At 40.5% G+C, this 21,956-nt stretch overlaps 1 protein-coding gene across 2 annotated transcripts in view; it reads right to left on the bottom strand.

Annotated features, from left to right (window-relative positions):
* Positions 1 to 21,956, bottom strand: part of erc1b (ELKS/RAB6-interacting/CAST family member 1b) — a 143,303-nt gene that overhangs the window by 54,571 nt on the left and 66,776 nt on the right. For both annotated transcript variants that reach the window (XM_079455267.1, XM_079455268.1), the window contains one exon: positions 17,817 to 17,977. In XM_079455267.1, coding sequence (XP_079311393.1) covers positions 17,817 to 17,977 — 161 coding nt within the window. The remainder of the gene's footprint in view (positions 1 to 17,816; positions 17,978 to 21,956) is intronic.

The following is a 21,956-nucleotide window of genomic DNA, read 5'->3' as shown; positions in this document are numbered from 1 at the left end:
AAGAAGGATAAAAGTTTTAACATTGGTGCATGTGTAATGACTTCTAAGGAGGATCTGATCACACAAGTCGAGACAGACACGCAACTAAACACCACAACCCTCACACACGTTAGCTCCTTTTACGGCTTCAACACTGCAGATTCTGGGACCTGATGCTGAAGCAGCGCCCCTGGGGGCTATATTTCTGGCCCAGCAGGACGCAACAGCCATGGAGGGATTTACAGTGGGGAATGAAGGTCTGGATCTCATCTTAAACCGACACATCTAAGTGCTCAGAAACAACTCGTGGGCCTCTCGGAGACCGACAAACGTTTGGGTAGAGTGCAGGGCCGCACCGGGCTGGTGAAAGATTGCGGGGTTGAGTCCCGCTTTGAAGTTTCCCGCTTTGAATAATAACGGAAAAAAAGCTTTCGGTGCAAGCAGGTCAAACAAAGGTAAAGTGATCGATTCGCCTTTCAAAGCGAGTCTTTGACACACCTGGGTGTGTGAGGTTTTAAAAAGTCAGCGTTTTTTTTTATCCCCGTTCCCTCTGAAGCGTTCAAGATGTTCTTTGGGAGCAGTCCCGTAAGAACCCGAGCGAGGTTTTAGAGCCTGCTTTTCAAAAGAAGGTTTTTCTCTCAAGACAGAACAAAAGCAGAACAGGGGTATGTTTCTCCTCTCACTTCCTGCTGATGTTCAGTATCACAAACCTCATCTTTAGAGCCACTCAGAGGAACTTTAAGAGGCTGAGAGCAGCTGCCGGGGAGGAAAATACTCTGGGCTGTGGACCACACAAGCAAAAAGAAGGGAGAGCGAGAGAGGGGAGGATAGAAAAGGCAAGACAGCTCAGACTCTCTCACTCCATTCCAGCTGAAAGAGATGACAAGATAGAGAACCACATATCAGCCTTTCCCCCCTCTAGTCATCCCAACTAATCTTTTCCACATTCCCCGGCTCTCTTTTTTCCCCTTCTCTCCATTTATACCCCCTAAATCTCTCTCTATCAAAGTTAATATGCTGAAGAAGTTGAGCACCTTTGACAGATGTCCGCATGGCGACAGCTTGAGAGTGACTTGTGACGTGAGGCCGGCACTGTGGCTCACTTGTCAATCTAACCGGCAAAGTTCTCCACAAAAAAAACAGGGCAAAAGAAAGAGAAAGCGAAGGAGAGATTTTTTTCGGTAATAGGAGGTAGCTATAACAAGCAAGATTCAAGATACCGTAAGAGCCATTTCCTGTCTAAATATGGCTGAGCCAGCACACTGCCATGGCTGACCTGTCAATCATTTTCTCTTAACCAGACACCAACACACTCAAATATTTATAAAAAAATATAAATATCCAACCTTATTATTTTTTAAACAAACCCTTAGCTTATTTGTTAATGAACTTGAGTCATGAGTGCATGCTGTGGACTTTAACTGCTTTCTTAAACGCAGATTATTTTAAAAATCAATTATACATTTGACGACGTCAAAGTTTGTAAGGTTAAACTAACTGGGACGATTCTATCCACTAAGTAAAGCCAAGTGACTTATACAGCCAGAAAAAGCTTTAGACTAAAACTGAGAATCTGAGAATTATCCGCTGACTCCCTGCTCGATGCTTTTAGCGATGCGTTCCAGGCACTGGGATTAAAAAAGCTGGAATGGCAGGTATGGAGTCGAGTCAGGAAATGGGTCAGACATCCAAGCGCACAATAAAAATGATTGGGAGAGCAAGGAGGAGAGGGAGAGAGAGTAGAAGGACAGAATAAGGCCTGATTCACATTTCGCATCTAAAACCGCAGAAAACGCGCCTCTTTCTCTCTTCAAATGACCCGCGGAAAAAGACGTGAAATGTGAATTGGGCCTAAAGGAGCAGAAAAGGGAAGGATAGACGAATGATAAGAGGGAGAAGAAGGGGAGGAGAGAGGGAGACGGAGAGACATAATAAATACACAGCAAAAACACCAAGTTACAGTCCTTTCCTATCATGCGAGCTAAGAAACACAAAGCAATTCTTCATTTAGATTTTGGGAAATGCCTACAAAATCCACTTTTTAACAGATTCTGTCAGAGAAGGTTTGTGATCGAGTGAGGGACTTAAAACAAACATAATTCTCTTCACTGTATTTCCCCTAAACGTCTAATAAATAAATATCTCAAGAAAAAAACCCTGTTCGTGCCCTGGCATCGTTGCTTTTCAAAACAATCGCCTGTCATGCTTTCTTTTCTTTCTCTTTCTTGCCGCTAAAAGTCAATCTTTCTCTCTCCTTCCCCTTTTAAAGAATAGATATTTAAGGACGATAATTGCTTGGCACGGCAAACGTATAATCAAGTGAAAAGGCAGCATTTTTTTCCCTTTGCCTTTTTCGTGAAATCCGTTTTGTTAAGAAGAGATTATAGCTGAAAGAAATTGGCAATACAAGAGCAATTAAAGTTAAAAAACACAGCATGGTATTTAAATGAAGGGTTGACTGAAGCGTCCTGTGGGACTTGTTTTTTTACGGCCCAGTTTTCTCGATTTCAATCTCTGTCCTTTTACTTGAGATTTTAAGAGCGAGAAGAGTAAAATCAGGAAGAAATGAAGCCAGCGAGCGTTTTACAGCGTCTCGGAGTGGAGAACATGCTGAGCGCTGAATTTTCTGATATTATATGCACAATTTCACCAAAAGATCACAAAGTAGTGTTATTTTAGGGAACAGAGAGCTGCAGCGTTCAAATTATTTCTACAAAACCTAACCACGAGAAAGAAAGAGAGAGAGAAAGATACACAAGTCATATAAAGTTTACTCATTAAGGTAAAAAAATAAAACACCATCAAAGACAAATCAAAAGACTTCTTCTATGGCCTGCATTACATCCCAAACCTGATTTTCTCGCTCTCCCCCACTGTCCTGTCTACTTTTGCTGTTTCCTATAATCTAAAAAGGCTAAGAAAAGAGCAAAAAACATAAACTGTGGCAAACAACATAGCAGTAAGCGTCACTGTTCATCATTACTGATCGCTGTTTGCTACGTTGTTATATCTTTAAAGACATGAACACAGTAATACCTTAGAAAAAAGGCAGATCTACACATAACTACATGTGTGGAGTGACATTAAGCCCAGACAGAGTCAAGCAGCTATTTTCAGGCTACCCTGCTTGGCAGGCACTTTATCTCCTGTGGCGTTACGACCCGTGTTGACGACAGCACTCGATTTGAGTCTGCAACAGTTTGGGGTTATTGTTCTGTCAGATCTCAGACATGCTCGAGCACATCGGCTGTTATTTACAAACACGCACGTTAGAAAAACATAAAAAATTTAAACACAAAGGACGCATACGTACTGCATGTTTAGGGATGACAACCACATTTAGAAATAAACGCAATGAAAACCATAGCAGCGGTCTGACGAGAGGAGAAACGCTGAAGGGAAAAAGTTCAACTGTTTTAACTATATTTAGAATAACTAACATTAGCATCTAAAGGAATAATTCACACCAAAATAAACATTTTGTCATCGTTTGCTCGCCCTCCAGTTGTAACAAACCTGTATAGATTTCTTTGTCGTGCTGAACACAAACAAAGATATTATAATGAAAGTTTGCATCCAAGCGGTTTTGGGTCACCATTGACTCCCAATGTAGGACATATGACTACTGTGGGAGTCAACATTGACCCAAAACCGCTTTGTTACAAACTTTCATTAAAATATCTTCATTCGTGTTCATCACAACAAAGACATTTATAAAATTATAAATGTTGTCTTTAAGAAGAGAACAGACAAGTGTGTTTAGTGTGCATGTGGCCAAAATGCAGGGAACGTACTACAACTTCAATTTCCATTCCATTACTACAAATACAATTTCTATTTCAAAGATAATTTTTTCACAAAGAATTATATCACATTTTAGCAGGGTAAGCTGTTAATTTGTTAAACTAACTAATCTAACCGACAAACAAATGCAGAGCTGTTTACGAACAGACTTGTGGAAAACGTTTCCTCCTTTGGATCATCTCGCCAAAGCAGGTTAACCACCACGGATCATAATGCAGGGTGACATCCACCTTTCAGCCTCTTATTTGCGAGCCCCAGTATGTGCTAAAGATGTGTGTTTGGGGGGAGAGGGAGCTAGGGCGAAAGACTGGGAGAAGAGAAAGGGTGTGGATCATTGTCAAAAAGGGCATTGCTTTAGCTGCTATTCGCACACACACCGGCCCGCAGCGCAATGGCACAATGGGGGATCTGGCCGGCGGTTTATCAGATATCCTGGTGTGGAGATGAAAGGCCTGGCAAGTCGGAGGAGTTACGTGTCTCCTCTTTGTTGGAGACATGTGTTAACATTGTTGGGAATCAGCGAGCCGGACCGCGAACATGCCGATCATACCTCGGAGAAAAGCGGCGGAAAATAGGATCTCTAAAGGATTCATGTGCTCAGATTCACACAGCGCTCAAGCCTCGACCCGTGCGGCCTACGGCGGGTGGCGGAGAGGAGGGAGACGGAGGGGAATACGCCGGCTGTCGACTTCGGAGAGAACAAAGGCTTGGAGAGACAAAAGAAAGTCACGGATGGAGACAACAGACAAAAGAGTGACTCTTCATGGAATATTAAGGTTATACATATACTGTATATTATGTAAGATTTATATAATCATTATTTAAGAATGCTTCTAACAGAGATAAAATAGGATGGGTGGAGGAGGGTGGTAATGCGGCCATCACATGACACAGCAGGCCACCCACCTGCATCCCCCTTTGGACTAAAATAGCTTGAGCCTTTTTCCAGGCCAGACACTAATCTTCACAGGTGTTCCCACAGATGAGTCAGTGAATCAGACTGGGATAGAGGAGCAAAACCTCTTGAAACCAGCCAGCGCTTGAGTGAGAGAGAGAGATGGGAATGATAGAGAAAGCTCATGATCAAAGCCTGTCCTTCCATAGACAGAACACTGAAGAAAGAGAGGCATCAGACAGAGCAACAAAAATAAATCCAGAAAGTTTATTTTTCATTTTTTCAAATGTAGTCTCGCTTTAAGATATATTTATTTTTTCTGTCTTCAGCAGTTATGTTTCATTTAAAAAAAATCCTTACAAACGTAATTTTTTTGAAAAGTGAATTTTTATGAATAATTTCATTCACAGGACTGTGCAAAATCTATTATTCCAGCAGAATGTAAGAACGGTCCAAGAAGCATCTTGCGTGCATCAATGAAACAGAGAAAAAATTATAATCTTGTCCAGAAGATTTAACGTGATCTAGTGCAGAGACTTTCAATTTTCTTGCTTGTGATGTGTCATAACTTATCATGGTTTTACATTTTCTTTAAATCTTAAACATGCGTCAAAGAAAAAACAATCCAGATTTTAAATATGATCTCAGACGTTATGACCTCACTGTGAGTCTTAATCCTACAACCAGCAGTTAAATCAACAGCACCAGGTACAACCATCAGTCAATCACCACAACACCCAAACTTTCCATTTTTAAATAACCTAACAGTATAGACATCAAGTACACCCACATCTATCTGGTTGAACGTGTGTTCTTCACATAAACCGGACCTCTAAGCCAAAGTGGAAGTATTCAAAAACCGGGAGCGGATGTGGAATACGGAGAGATAAATAGAGAGAGGAAAAAACAGATGGATGGAGGACTCGGGATGTCTCCCTGGGCTTAATGAAGTCCTTCACAAGTCAATCGCTCCTCTCGGGCCGGTGGCACTGCACACAGACACGGGGCAGAAAAAATAGGGGCTCTTTGGCCTTGATTCCCAGACAGAGGCGCTTTGATGTGGGATGAAGGGGTGGAGGATGCCCCCCTGTGGAAGTCAACCCCACTGCCCTCCATGTAATCACAGCCTGGGGACAAGATGGCTTTTCTATTAGAGAACCAGACATATACATAGTGTAGTTCAGGCTAAGGCAAACACACACAAACAGATATTTGTTAATGCTAACGCGCAGCTTCAAAATGGCCGCCAGCCAAAACAAACATATCCTGCGCAGATGCCACGCTTTCAGCAAACAAAGCCGCTGCGGCGGTAATTACTCATGAGAAGTTTGAAGTGGGTTTCGAGATCCCCTCATTATACAAATGCAAACACGCTGAAATAAGAGGCTGATATAACAGTAAGGATTTGAAGCGTTCCATAAACACAGATCTCTAAAGCGCTCTCTTTTTAAACACACACAGGCCATCATATGTTCGGTTGCGTTGGATACCTGGCGAAAGGGCCGCCCGATGGCACGGCACCAAAGGAATGAAAGCAGATGAAAAGAAGAGATAGAGAGATAAGGGAAAGATGGCCGCTTGGTTCCCTGCGCTATTAAGGAAATTAGCTCTTAAGAAGTGCAGCTGTGAGGAGCTCCCCGGAGGCCGGCTATCAGGAGTCCTGTTAGCCGGCAGGGCAGGAGGGACTGACACAGAGCCAGCGCTGTTAGCCCAATTAGCATCAGATCTGTTCTACGGCCTTCTGCTTTGGCTGGGGCCGGACAGCTGTGCTGTGTTTGAATATGTCGGAAAACGAGAAGCTGCTCCTCATTTAGTTGGATTAAGAAGTGCGCTAATGTAAAATTTTGTTGTCTGTTGCAAAGAAGAATAATATAGTAATTATTCGTGATGGTATGATAGCATTTCATCTACAAGTCTTGCGTGGACTATTTAAACAAGTTTAGCACTTTCGACAATTTTGAATAGTTCAGTGGATTTGATAATGATATCAGTAATTATTTAACTTCATCTGAACGGCTGAAGATGCCGATCAGAAGTCTCAGATTTGACGTTTTTAGTGTTGAAAGCTGTGTTGTGTAGCGCTTTACGCTGTTGTGTATGAATGTTTCCGAATGATGTTTTTCATCTCCATTTCCCTCAAATCAGCACAAAGCTGCCTCCTCAGTAAAAGATGCATGCAGGCATCAAATGCAAAAGATCAACAGATAAACCCAAAAGAACTACAAGGGGAACTGAGAAACACGAGAAAACTTCTGCAAGCATGTGAAACTGATGCAATCAATATTCTATCTAACGAAAAACACTGCACAAAAAGAATTAAAAAGTTATTAAGGCTTGGAATAGCGAGGACAGCCTGTCTTGTATCAAATGATCTCCTCCCTTGAAAGCTACGCCAAGTCTGTCAATGTGTACCCTAAAAAAAGGACATTATTCAAAAAGCCAAATCTCAACATGACAATTCAATCCCCACTGACATGGCGTAATCGTCGCTGCCCCTAATCGGCATCCGGGACAAAGGCGCAGGTTTTGAGCCAGTGAGGTTTAAGCAAAGGAAAAATGCTTTAGAGAGACAACCCGGATAGCTGGATAGGTGAATTTATCCCTTTCACCTTGAGATGGCATGCAGCAGATTTAAGAGTGCATGCTGCCTGCGCGGAGCGGGACGGAGGTACGACATCTGGGAATTAATAAATAAGCAACGGTGGAGGGCGCAGAAAGCCCTCGCGTTCCCTGCTTGGAATGCATGAGAGTAAATCTTTAATGTCCCGACTATTCCATTAGACACATATATATCATTGTACTGCGCTCGACTGTGTCGGGCAAACAAAGTTACTTTCAAGTTACTTTAATGAATTTAAGATGTTTACGATAAAACCATGTATATATTTTAAGTAAACAACGAAAGTTAATGTGGATTTCTGGCTTCATATAATATACTATTATATGTTGTTTTCAGCAAGTATCACACCTGATCACATCAGACCACCCAAGTGCACATGCAAAGACGTGCTATACAGTATTTAGACTAAATATATAGCAAATAGATCAAAAAGTAGAATAAAACATCCCATTTATATTTTGGGGAATTAGTCTTGTTTTGACGGTTATGAACAACTAGGGTAGTCAATAGATCCCCATAACTGTCTGGTCACAAGTATTTTTCTTCACGTTCAGCAGAACAACCAAATGTATGCGGTTTTGAAACAACTTCTTATGGGTGAGTAAATGTTTTTTGGTATTGCTTAAACATGACTAATTCCCCAAAACACTTCCATACCCTCTTGTCTACTTTTATATCTACTTGCTTTATATTTAGCTTTGCGAGTACACACTTTTCATTTTTAGGTGAAATATCCCTGGCGATCGAAACTGGAAGGAAAAACAATACAATAATGCTACTGCAAACTGTCACACCAGTGCATTTCTCATCTCAGTATGAAATACTGCCGGCTTTCGTAACTCGTCCGGAATTGCTTCAAAAATAACAACAGTATTGATGTCAACACCACGCAATGAAACAGTGGGACACTCGCTAGGCGGCTATCCCTTTACACAGGTAAACGTTTCTTTCAACCCGAAGCCCCATCTGTCTCTGTCTTTCCCAGTAAAGAAACCTGAGGGGCCCTGTAGCACGAAACACAAGAGACGATTAATTCATTTTCCATTTTGATACATTTCCCTTTTGATTAGGGCTACGAGTCCCGCTCGCTGAGGTTGCTGGCGATTCGTTCGATGTTGCACTTCAGTTAATACAAGGTCATGGCGGGCTTTCCACTGAAAACAGCGCTGACGCTGCCACAGAGTGAAAATGATCCTTCGGTAACAAATCGGGGGAAACCTATAAAAGCCGCCATTGGGATCTGTTAACTCAGGCTTGCTGAAGATTTATTTCGCTGTATTGAGATCAAGCTCAATAATCGTAAATGAGGAACAAAATAACATACAAATCAATGACAACATACCCGTTTCTAGAGATGGAAACATAGTGGGACAGAAATATAAAGGGGAGGGATAAAAGGGCTCTGGTGTCTTGCATCACACGATAAAACGTCTGATGTCTATTCCATTCTTCTTCCTGCGCTCGACTAAGGGTGAGCACGAGGGATGCGGCGAATTCAGTGTAGCTAAAAGAAAGCACAGCGACTCTAAGGACGCAAGTCAAGGTGGGTCTCAATGCACACGGCTGTCGATCTATAGAAGCACATTAAAGAAGAATCAGGCAATGATGGATAAACTTAAGAACGGTATGCACCGAATACATTCAGTGTCAGTCAATTACCCACACACACATTTCATGAAATTCAATTTCTTTTATTATCATGGAGAGTTTAAGCTTTGCATCTGTTAAAGCATTTACACGGTGATTTGAACTCAAGGGGGTTCACAGGGGGAAAAATAGAGAAAAGAAACAGGTTCACTAGCTAACTTCAATGTCCGCTGTATTCCATCTACAAATTCTTATCCAATGTATACAGTGAAAGAAAGACACAGAGTCTCTATAACGTACGAATGCTCGTGCCAAACAAGCACTCACTCCACAGTTCATTTATCTAGTCTAAAGCGGAATGACAGGGTGTGTATGAACTGGAGGATAAAGCCGTTGCCTCGGCAGCTAATACATTAATGCAAAGAAATGGCTGCAACCGCAGACCAAAATTTTAATTCAAGTTCCTACGCTACCATACGGGAGAAAAAGCGAATGTGCGGCTTAAAAATAATTCACGGGAAGCTCACGGAGGTCGTCTGGCCCCTACATGTTGTGTTTGGCTCGATCGCTCCTTACCCCTCTTTCTCGATGCCCTGAACTTGGCTGCTCATCCCTCTTTCATCTTATCAACCACCTGCCTCCAACAAGAGCCCGTGTTCCTCCACCCGCCTCCTCTTGGCTCCCGGTCGCTCCCGTTTCCGACCGTTTAACTATGCTGTCCCAACCTGTCACCTTGAGTAACACCCAACCCCCCCGGGCAGGACAGGAGCCCGCGGCCCACCGTGCCAAAGCAAACCGCTTTAGGAGCAGGTGTGTGTGAACGGGGATTCAAGCCAGATAAACAGAGCTCACAGTATGTGCTGTGTGTATGTGTGTGTGTCAGTGGTCATGTGTTTGTCATCTATAAATAAAGGAACAAAATGAGTTCTTGGACCTCGACACAGCTTGCCTTGATAAAATGCCACCTATAACTATGTTAACTGTCCACTAACAACATATAAAAAAGACGCAGAGGCTGTTAACCACGTGGCAGAGCGAGCGTTTTCCTAACAAACAGCAGGGGAAGCTCAGCGCATGGCCAGAATTGTGAGACAGCACGTTCCAGGCTGGAAATAGATTTGACTCATAAGTTCACGCTGATTGTCTGTATGATGACACATAAAAACAAACACATGAAAGTGTTACGTAATAAAACGTGGGGAAGAATTCTTCATTTGCTCAAAGTACCGGCTCAATATTGCATTTAGTAAATACCACGTCCTTAAACAGTATTTGTGCACATCTTGTAATTGATTTATATTGTGCAATACATAAAATCGATAAATCGAATCCTAAATATCAAATTAAATTGTATTTCTATTTGCATTTATTTGCAGAAAATTTAAACTGGAGAAACAGGTCAAATAACAGAAAAGATGCTCTGTATTTTTTCAGACCTAAAAAAAAGCATATTCACATTATTTAAGCAACGCAACAGTCATTGTGGAGGGCAGTTGTACACGTGTTTAGGAAAAATGTATGTGATAACCTTGAGTTTTATAACAGTTTTCATGTGTCTTGTCATGCTGTCAGTCTTTCAAATTGCTGTTGGATGACTTTATGTCACTCCTGAGGTTTGATGTAGTTGAAATTCAACAGACACTGGACTGGAAAAGCCATAATACATCTAGAAATGCTGATCACATAAAAAATTTGAATGTTTTTATTTTTTTATTCACTTTGATATGTCCAATAATGCAAAAACCTTTTTGGGCCAAAATACACGTACAAACAAGATCCACCGAACGTAAACTTGAAATAAGGTCACAAAGAATTCGTTTTTACATTGGAGGACAGCAGTTATATGGAGACGACAGTGATTTAGGACAAAACTGAATTTACAGAGTATAAATTCAAACAGTGCCTGTCCTGATCCTGCGGATGAGACACTTGGTGTGATTTATGCACGGACAGGAGCCGCCAGCAGGAGTTTTACCTCGCCACTGATAAGACATATGGATATGCATCTCTGAGTTCTGACCTTGAGCATTCCCCCGGCCGTCTGAAGATGAGCAGAAGTGCTGGAAGATCGGGGAGTAGTGAACGTTTGCATTTAAAGACTACATTTTTTACTCTGTTTTGCCCCCGGCCCTCCTCCAGTCAATGATACCAGAGAAACGCTCTGGCATAACGTCACTTTCTCCATTTAACCAGTTTTTTTCCGGAGAGGGGTGATTTATGGGGTTGAGCTGGAATTGCGACATGGTCGAGATGGAAAAGCCAAACTCTTAGATGAGTTAAAGTCCTTAAATGCTCCAATGTACAAGTTCACATAAACCATAGCTTATCCATTACAGAATATCCTTCGAGAGTATGTATACATAAAACCCCTCTGCGTGTTTCTCAGCGAAAGGCTAAAAAATAAACACCACAGCTGGAGTGACAGAGGTGTAAATTCACACCTCCGGAGCTGTCCTCGAATCTGGCGTATTGCTGAGCTCATCCTGAGAAACCCTTGAGGGGTTGAGAATCAGCAATGTCTGTTACTGCAGGGATGCTGGTGATTTAGGTTCAGCCTACAGGAGTTCCCTGTAGAAAACAGCTTGATATGTTTCTGCCAAACCAGACACTGACTTCTGGCCTGTGAAGCTATCTACTGTACTTTACAGTATGCGCACAGTATCACTAAATTCACCATGCAACTACGAATGTACCATCACAGAAACGTGTGAAGAAATTGTTTGCATAACTATAAAAATAATTTTCACAAACTACCCAACTTTGTACATTAAGCAAAACATCATTTGGGAAAAGAATAATCCATAAATCTTGTTCATTAAAGTTATTCACCCCAAAAATATGTATTTTTTCCTTTACAAAAATATGTATTTTTTCGTTTTTCCAAAAAAGACTTTCTTTCTTCTAGAGAATGCAAAAGAAGATCATTTGAAGTATGTTGGTAACCACACAACATCGCTCCCCTGACTTCTATTGTATGGACACAAAGGTTTCACAGACAAAAGAATCATATACAGGTTCTGAACAACATGTGGATGAATAAATAATGACCAAATATTTTAGGGTAGAGATGGAATTAAGTCGTATTTATTTTAAAGTTATTCAGAACAGAAATAGCTTTTTTGATTTTCGTTTTTGACCACAGTTTTCACGTAAAGCCAAGAACTCTTCTTTCGTTCTGGGATTCACTAACTCGTTTTTGGGTCGTACCCACCCCTTAAGATGTCACGCCTGCTACGGTTGCCACCGAAGCGTGTCCGCAATGCTATCAATGTTGAAATGATCATTCTTGTTCAACAAACGTACTGTCCTATCACTGCTGGCTTAGCAACAAAAGAGTAAGCATCTCTTAATGTGATGTACAGGATTACAGATCCAGCAGAAGACCCCAGAACAACGTCAGACATGATCAGAATCGACCTTGGCCGCTGCGTTATCTCTAAACACCCCTGACACTTACAGAGACGTGACGTGCGTCTTTCCGATTTGGCCGGATCATGGCTCTCTGATACATGATCGGAGGGTTGAAGGCAGGGAGGGCCGAGGCCATTATATGGCGTTTAAAGTCTAATCGCTTCAGGCCTCTCACACATGTCCAGCCTCATTGGCTCCATGCTAAAATAATCCGTTCTCACATGCTCGCTAAGATCTTGGGGCCAGGGCTTCATGGCCCCTGACTGCTCTAGCCTTCTTAGAAGAGATCATGTCAGATTCTCTATCCTTTGCCACCCAAATACCCTGGAGAAATCCGTCCCGGCGGCCCTAAGAACACAACATCAATGCCGCTGAGATCGGCTTGCCCAGCGTGTTATCACACCCATTATAACAGCTAAATCATACCACCCACTGAACTTGGCATTTTGGGTTAACAAAAGCATCATTCACGACAAGATGGTAGCATTCAGAGATTACAAATCTACAAAGGCAAGAACATTTGGACTTGTGATTGACATCTTAAAACAATAAAAACAGGGTAGTGGGAAATACAGTTTTTCTAAAGTATTTCGTTTGATGATGCCAATCTGCATTTTATACAACATACCAATCAAACCCAGTAGGGTGCCAGTATTTTATTCCTCTCCCATTTGTGCTTTGTTCTCTCTTGGTGAACCAAACAACAATTCTTTGAGCCATACAACAAGCTGGCATTTCAGCAGCGTGTGAATGTGGCGAGTCATTCCCCGGCCAACCTCACTAAACCACACATAGTTCATTTGAACAGACACATTGAACTTCTGCAGGTTTGCAGTTTTTCTGAAGCAGTGGTCCTTGTAATGAGCCTGCCTGTCCGCTACGCTCCAAGAGTCCAGGGTGCTAACAGGGGCAATTAGCAGCTTCACCCCCCCTACCAATAGAGACTTTGTGGGCAGCTGATAGCCTCGCGGTCACCCGGTGTCAATTTAAACATCTCCAAACACACACCCTACGCACACCACATGTGCTCAAGCCTTATAATTGGACTCTCACAGGACATGAAATGCTGCAGTCGTGACACACGTGGGGAGCAGTCGGGAATTTTAAGAGTGATATTGATCAATAACTGCATGTGCAAGCAGTAAACAGCCGCGGGTTTAACAAGAACACTATTTCACAGCTCTAGGAGATCCTATACTCAGAAAGACCGAAGTCTGTTTCACATATCCTGCGCGACACAGCGCCACCTGTATTAGCAAGATCATGTCATGTTAAACTCAAGCAGAAAACACATTAAGGTGAAAATAAATTATATTATATTAATATAGTATATGACCCTTGGAACACAAAAGAAGATATTTTGAGAAATGTCGCAGTGGTTTTTTGGCCATACAATAATAAGTATTATTAAAAAGAAAACATAGTTTCCCAGAAATCACAGCTAATAATGTGAGTCTACCAACGCAGGATGTGTAAAACAAGCTTAGGAGGCGGTGCAAGTGGTGACTGCTCTTTTCAATCCCTAAAAGACTGACAAGTGGCTTAATGCCTCAGAGCAAACATCTGAGAGGGGCCTCTTCATCAAGATCAACCCTTCCATCATCACCCACCTCTCACCGGGCCCTCCGAAACGTCCACCGCTCCCAAACAACTGCAGAAAGAAAGTTAAACATTTGCTCAAAGGCGGACGACTGACGTCTGCCTTGCGGTTCCACTTTGCCGAGCCGAGACCGTTAGCAAACCACATCAAATAGACAAACGCCGGGATATCTCCACATCTCGTATCCAGCGGAACGGGGGCATATAAAGCTGCGCTACATGGAGAGGAAACGCGAGGATGAGATTGTGTGCTGGAGATCTCATTATGGCCCCTCCGTAGCTCTAAATCCTCGGCTAGTTCCACCAAACAATCCCGAATGTAAGCACCGCGCAGTATAAATCACTGCTTCCTTCATAAACCTTGGCGCCAACACAGCTTGAACCCACCTCCGTGCACTATCAAGGAACCTCATTGATGGTTGTCCAGTCCATTTGGATATTAATTGAGTGATGACCTCTTAATGGTCTTTAGTCACAGACAGTAAAAGAATAAATGACCTCACAGCGATCTTCACTCGCCGCAGTGCTTCACTATGGCTTTTAAATGAATTAATCATGCTTAATTCACACTAAGGAGTAGATCCTCTCCAAAATTAAAATGCTGTCATTGCACGATTTTTTTCTTTCTTCTGCAGAACACAAATGAAGATATTTAGAAAAATGTTGGTAACAGAACAGCACAGCCCCCCGTTCACTTCTATTGTAACCAATGCAAGTGAATGGTGGGGCTGTAAACAACATTCTTCAAAATATCTTCAGAGAATTAGGACAAAACACTTTGCTCTATAAAGTATATAACTTCACAAAACTGTGCAAGCTTACATTTGATGGAAAATAGCATTTCTTTTGATTCCATGGAATAAGGAGAATCTGGTGGATCTCGAATGTTACTGTGGGTGAGAAAATCTTTCAAAAATAAGACTTAAGAATACACAGAAGGCTATTTTTTTGAAAACCGAAGGGTATGAATGTTGAAATGTATCCTTATGAGATGGACAGGATGGAGAACCAGCTCAAAGGGTCGGCGTCTCCACTGAAACTGTGCGGTAGGAAGTTCGGCCTGGGGAAATAAATACAACAAAAGCCCATGACCTCTGCGCCTGCTGTTTTGTGTTTTTCCTCCGAAACTTTAATGAGTGGTCAAGTTGGTTGACGGCTGCCTGGCGACGGGCCCCCGCTCTACTTTCTCCATTCCTGACCGCATTACTCTCATCGCCAAAACAGATCGAAGACCACCCCTCTTCTGCTCTGCCCCTACATCCAGAAGCCCCTACATATCAGGCCTTCACTTTCCCTGAACAGAAATATATTTTTGCAGTGTTCCATGTCTCAGTTGACCTCTAGTTTGAACATGTTGATGTGGAATTGAGGCCCAGCTCTCCCTTCTATTTTCATCTTAAGGGGCAAGCAATAAAGTACGCTGTAATCATTGTAACAGAATAAAACAAAATAAAACTATCATCATGATGTCAGACAGCCTTTTCTTAAACTTAATAATGTCACACGTCCCAGAATCCACTGGAAGCATACCTCAATCGTGCAAACAGACCCGTGTCTCCAAAGACATAGCTGACAATTAAATCACTTCGCCAATGACTGGAAAACAGAAAGTCCTTGAATTATTTTGCCAATTCTGACTTATTTTTACGCAACCACTAACATTATTTTTCCAACTTATCTGATATTTTATCTAAATCAATAGTTCAGTGAGGTGAGGATGTTTAAAAAGAGACTTGTAAAAAAATTTGTATAACACACACAAAAAGCCATGATTTACTAAGGTCCATTTCCGAAACGATCCATTTCATGAAAAAGAACTGCCCACAGGAAATGATTGTTATAATAAAATAATTACACAACCCTGCGGCACTCTAAGCATCCCCACCAATTAAATGCATTCTGAGTGTCATGTTTAAAAATCTTCCATTAAAAGCATTTAAAGGAGAAGAGCTATTCAAACATGTACAGGATTTGATATGGTCTACGCTGGAGAAAACAAAGTCCTGTCTCCAAACCTATCTGAGTAGAGCCACATGAATTAAACTTAGTGCCTGCTATCAGAGATTCATCCTGTTTTCTAAGTCCACACTTGTGGGAGATCACTGACTCCTACTTCAAATACTGCCTGGAGACCTTCAACCTCTTACATCCAACTAGTGCTGCTCTTATCCATATCTCCAGTCGTGGAGTGCTCAAAACTCTGAGGTGTACTCACGGACTGATACGTGTAAAGGAAGCAGAGAATTCCAGCAGCGTGTGAGAAAGAGGCGAAGAGAGTGTTTGTGTGAAAGACAGATGCTAAAAAAACAAGAGAGCGCAGAGAACACTGCGTGAGAGGTCCAGGGATCTGCTGAAGTGCTCTGTTTGAAGGATGTTTCTCAGCAGTGCTGGAGGAGGAAAAAGGTTGGTGTAAAGACCAAGAACCATTCAGCCTCCCATGAGCACATGGCTACTCCAGACCTCTGGCCTTCATACTACTGTATATACTACTCTATTGTAAAGACAAGCATCTTGACATGATCATATACAGGCCATCCATCACTGTACACTGTACATCAAACATTGTATAAAACAAACTCTACACAACAAAGCACATTTGAATACAGACTAAATGATGAACTTCCACACACCAAACTTTCATACTTCCATACTCAAACCATCTATATGACCGCCCACTTACATTTCCATACTCAGAACATGTACTGTATATACTTAATCCATCTATATGCCAGTATACCTAAATTTCCTTACTTCTATACTAAAACCATTTATTTGCCAGTGTACTTACGTTTGCATACTTCCATATTCAAACCTTCCTTATGCCAGCGTACTTAAACTTCTATGCCGCCATACTCAATCCATCTACAGTATATGTCAGTGTACTCAAATTTCCATTCCTCCATACTCAAACTATCTATTTGCTGGTGTTTATTAACTTCCATATATCCATATTCAAAACACCTAGATGCCAGTGTACTTCTCAACTGACATCCTACAAAAAATCTACAGTATATGCCAGCGTACTAAAATGTTCACTCTCAAACATCTACCGTGAATACCAGTTTACTTAACCTTCCATACTCAAAACATCTATATGCCATTGTACTTAAACTTCTATCCTTAAACCATTTCAATACCATTGTACTTAGATTTCCATAACTCCTTTCCGTACTCAAACTTTATATATTCTTGTATATCAAAACGTCCATACTTTCATGCTCGATATATCAATATATTTATTCAAGCCTCCATACTCAAATAATCTAATGTGCATGCCAGTGTACTTACATAACAATACTTCATTTACACACTCTAACCATCTATATGCCAAAGAAAGTACTTAAACCTCCATACTTTCATTCTCAAAATATCTACATAACAGTGTGCAAACCTCCTGTTTGAATAGGATATGAAAACGCATCCAAAAAACAGCACTTAGACCTTTTCACAGGGTCTTTAAAGTGACTATTCTACACATTACACCATTTTTCCTTTTTCTCTGAGGTTCACATATAATCCACTCCCTCTCCCTTTCTGGCCTTACAGTAGAAAAATATGGCCCATTCAATTCTAGGACTTGTATGTAAATGACATGTTATGATTAGCTAACCTCATCGCATGAGTAAATGAGTGGCAATGCCCCGCCAAGTTGTAATTGTAATTGTAGGTGGTCGCGTGCTAACAAGGCTGACATCAAAATCATGTTTTTGCAGCACAGTTTCCATAAATGGTCTGTGGAAGGAACGTTGGGATGTGTAGGAATATGTAGAGAATGTCTACATATTACAGCAGACTACGGGGAAAATCATGTTTTCCATCATATGCCCTTTTAAACAACTGTGAATGGAAGAAATGCGAGTTCAACAGTGAGCAATAGCGTATCAGTTCAAGAAGGTTGAAGGACATCTATAAATGTCTTACTTCATTTCCAACACCTCCTCCAGGTGCTTTCTGCGTTCAGCCCTCAGTGTGGTCAGGTGGGTCTCTTTCTCGGCCAGGGACTGCTGGGTGGACGACAGCTTGGCCTTCATGGACTCCAACTCCTGCTTCACCTTTTCCATGGCTGCCAACAGCTCCTCCATCTGTCCATGCAAACACACGCAAAAAACAAACATGTTTGTGTTAAGGAACGATAACAAACAAAACAGAAGGACAAAAACATAATCTCATAATAACACGTCTGACAGGGTCGAAAGCAAACAAATATGCTCATGAAGATCTAGCGGGCCAAGATACACGCACAATAGAGACACGAACGGATTCGTGCGAGGTAATGTACAGGAGTTTAAAAAAACAAAGATGCCAGACAGACAGTGAGAGCAATTCACAAAAGGGTGTAAATGCCAAAGACAAACATTTAAAAAGAAAGATAAAGGTTACAGAGACACAGACACAGACAGAAACAGATATGAAGAAATGTTATGCCGCAAACTGGTTTTTGGATATAATTGTAAAAAAACCTTATGAGAGTACGTCAGTGTGTTTAGGGAATCATTCTTCTTGCCATTTTTATATATGTCACCTTTATATTGTGTACAGATAATGTGACATGCTGTTGATTTCCCAAAAAAATCTAGATGATATTCCACAGATGATGTCAGAGTTTAGGTTGTTTTTAACCCAGAATATTTCTGTAATTTGAGGTATATCAAGTTTCTGAGAGGTTAGTAAATCATTCATGTTGACAGAAAACTGAACGTTAAAGCAGGAGATTGTATGTATGTGCGTTGATTTGTTAGTATAGATAGAGTACCAGTCATATAAAAACTACACGACTCCGTAATGAGGTTTGCCATACATCACGTCCCCAAAGTAGTTCCTCAACATTTTGTTTTTGAAAAGGTGGCCGATCTCAATTTCAAACTGTGATTTTTTTTCTCTCTCTCCCTCCATTTCCACACAATGTTTATAACTGAACGCAACAGAAGCGGGCGAATGAGAGGGATAAATCAAATTGCGTGGCAGGTTTATGTATTCCATGGAAGGCAAGGTTTTGTGACTTGGCTCAAAGCGATTCTCACAGCCTCTTCGACCGCTGCGGTTCACCCCAGGACTCTCTGAAATCGCTCCGGTCGCAGGAAACGGCGCACGCCTCGGGCTGCGATCTGTGCAGTCCCCTTTGTCTGTTCTCTCTGGCTCTATATAACCTTCACTGATCGCTCTTTTATTCGCTTTTGTTTAGCTTATTCAATTAAAACAATATAGCCAATATGAACTCGTGTGTCATTACAGCATTAACGTTTTGTCCTTAAACCAACAGACTTAAAAGAACAAAAACAATAGAAAAAGTAGAATAAAAAGAAATAAAGCAGCACACAAACCAGGATGGTTTTCATCACCCTTACTCGGTCGGCCAAAAGAATGAAGATCAATTCAATCTGTATAATTATGCTAATTTAGATTCACCTGCCAGATGCAATTCAAAAACAGCTGGACGGAAAGACTACTTTGAGCTTAACAAGGAAGTTTTAATAAAAGCAACATTTAAGGTGCAAGGTGCAATTAAATTTGCGTGAGATCCTAAAACAGCCAAATACAATCAAACACATCCCTTCAAGGGGGTAAAAGTAATAAAATAATAGCCTTTATTTTATAACCTATACATCCATATAAGATCTAAAAGAGTGATGCGTTTACAAAGAAAAACATCATAGTTGAATTATCGTAAAGTGTAGAGGCAATTGTGTATAAGTGCATCCGTCCAGCAGTGCTGCCCTCTACTGGCTGGAGGAACTACATCAGCAGGGAAAGTATTAAAATGAGATGTCCAGCTGTCTTCATAAGTCATCCGCCTAATGTACTACAACTGAGCCAAGTCCAGCGTACAAGCTACCAAACCCTGCACGGCCAAATTTATTGCCATCTGCTTTCCTATCCCTCTACTTCATATGTTCTCGTTTGTCATCTCATACCATTATCTCACAGTCTCGGGGTTGAAACCGAGAAGCTTTGGGTGGGTCATGAGCACAACTGAGAAAGAAAACCCTTAGATGATGGTCCCTCCCCTGGGCATGTGAAATCCGCTGGCAAATTGAACTGGACAGCGTTAGGTAAGAGAGAGGGCTCACCGGAATGTCTTATGTTAAGATGTTATCCTTTTAATACTCGCTGGAAAAGTTAGCTATTTTTGCGTGAGTGACGCGATAAAGTGACTGTCGATATTTTCAATCTTTGCGGAAGACGAGATTGACACACGTTCGCGGCATTCATGCGTCTTTGCATTGAATTTGTATGTAATTTACTCTCACAAAACGCTTAATTCGCTTTTGGTGTGAACCCAGTGTTAATTTCACTGCCTGTGGCTACTTACGCTGAGGGCAGGGCATTGGGGCTGTCAATCAAACCGAGCACCCTATGAAAGGTGAGGGGGAGGCAAAGATCAAATCGTGAGAACTGCGGTGCATTTGTATACATCAGCATACCAAGGTCTCGACAACATAACCCTCTGTTGCGCGCACACACACACGCCACACACACACTACCAGAAGAGCAGTTAACTAATCAGTCCAGGATGTATGAGAACTGATATGGTGTCACTCCGCCTGAAGGGAGATATGCAAACTGACTCAGTCCTCGGTGACCAAACATCATCTGGAACGAATGGATTCAAATGAATTTACAGGGCACTCGGTCACTTTACTGTAAAAGTATTTAGTAAGCGCTGCCTAGAGCGAAATTCTCTAAGCCGTAGACTTAAGTCATTCATTAAGAGATAATTCGAAGATTTTGAATGTCTGACGAACAGTCTGGCAGACAGACAAAAAGTCAAATCACACACAAGCTAAAACATCTGCACACCCATATCACGACACCTATGGTTTCTAGATCTCTAGGGTTGGAAATAATAACCTGGTTCTTTTCAGAACCTGCCGTTAAAAAAATGATGCGAGAAAAAACACTGTACTAAAATAAATGTTCTGTTTAACTAAAATATGATGCTCTCCTAAAACACAGTTTGTATGATAAAACACATTGTTTGGGTAAAAATAATGTTTGAATACTAAAATACACTAATACTATTTTAAAATTCAATACGGTCCTAAAACAGTGTTTTGATTATAATAAAATACAGCGTTTGTTAGTAAAATACATAACTGTTCTAAAATATTTATAATTAAATACAGCGTTTGTATACTAAAATACATAACTGTCCTAAAATACAATTAAATACAGCGTTTGTATACTAAAATACATAACTGTACTAAAATACAATTAAATACAGCGTTTGTATACTAAAATACATAACTGTACTAAAATATTTATAATTAAATATAGCGTTTGTATACTAAAATACATAACTGTACTAAAATATTTATAATTAAATACAGCGTTTGTATACTAAAATACATAACTGTACTAAAATACAATTAAATACAGCGTTTGTATACTAAAATACATAACTGTACTAAAATATTTATAATTAAATACAGCGTTTGTATACTAAAATAAATAACTGTACTAAAATATTTATAATTAAATACAGCGTTTGTATACTAAAATACATAACTGTACTAAAATACAATTAAATACAGCGTTTGTATACTAAAATACATAACTGTACTCAAATATTTATAATTAAATACAGCGTTTGTATACTAAAATACATAACTCTACTAAAATACAATTAAATACAGCGTTTGTATACTAAAATACATAACTGTACTAAAATATTTATAATTAAATACAGCGTTTGTATACTAAAATACATAACTGTACTAAAATATTGATAATTAAATACAGCGTTTGTATACTAAAATACATAACTATACTAAAACAGTGGTTTTGAAAAATAAAACAGTGATTGTATATGAAAATATAAAACTGTGCTAGAAAGTGTTCATATAGTACAATATAAAACTGTATTTAAATACAGAGGTTGTATGACGAAACACAATGTTTGTGAAATAATAAAACAGACCCCTTGTATTCTAAAAAACATAAACTAAAACATACTAAAATGAAGTATTTGTATAATTAAATTGCACAAAAAAAGAGCTTTTTACCTAACAAAGTACACTGATAAATAACACTTTACAAAAAAGCGCTTTGTTTATAATAAAA

The sequence above is a fragment of the Barbatula barbatula genome, assembly GCF_947034865.1.
Source record: "Barbatula barbatula genome assembly, chromosome: 4".
NCBI classification, from domain to species: domain Eukaryota; kingdom Metazoa; phylum Chordata; class Actinopteri; order Cypriniformes; family Nemacheilidae; genus Barbatula; species Barbatula barbatula.
This window is presented reverse-complemented; position numbering and strand designations above follow the sequence as displayed.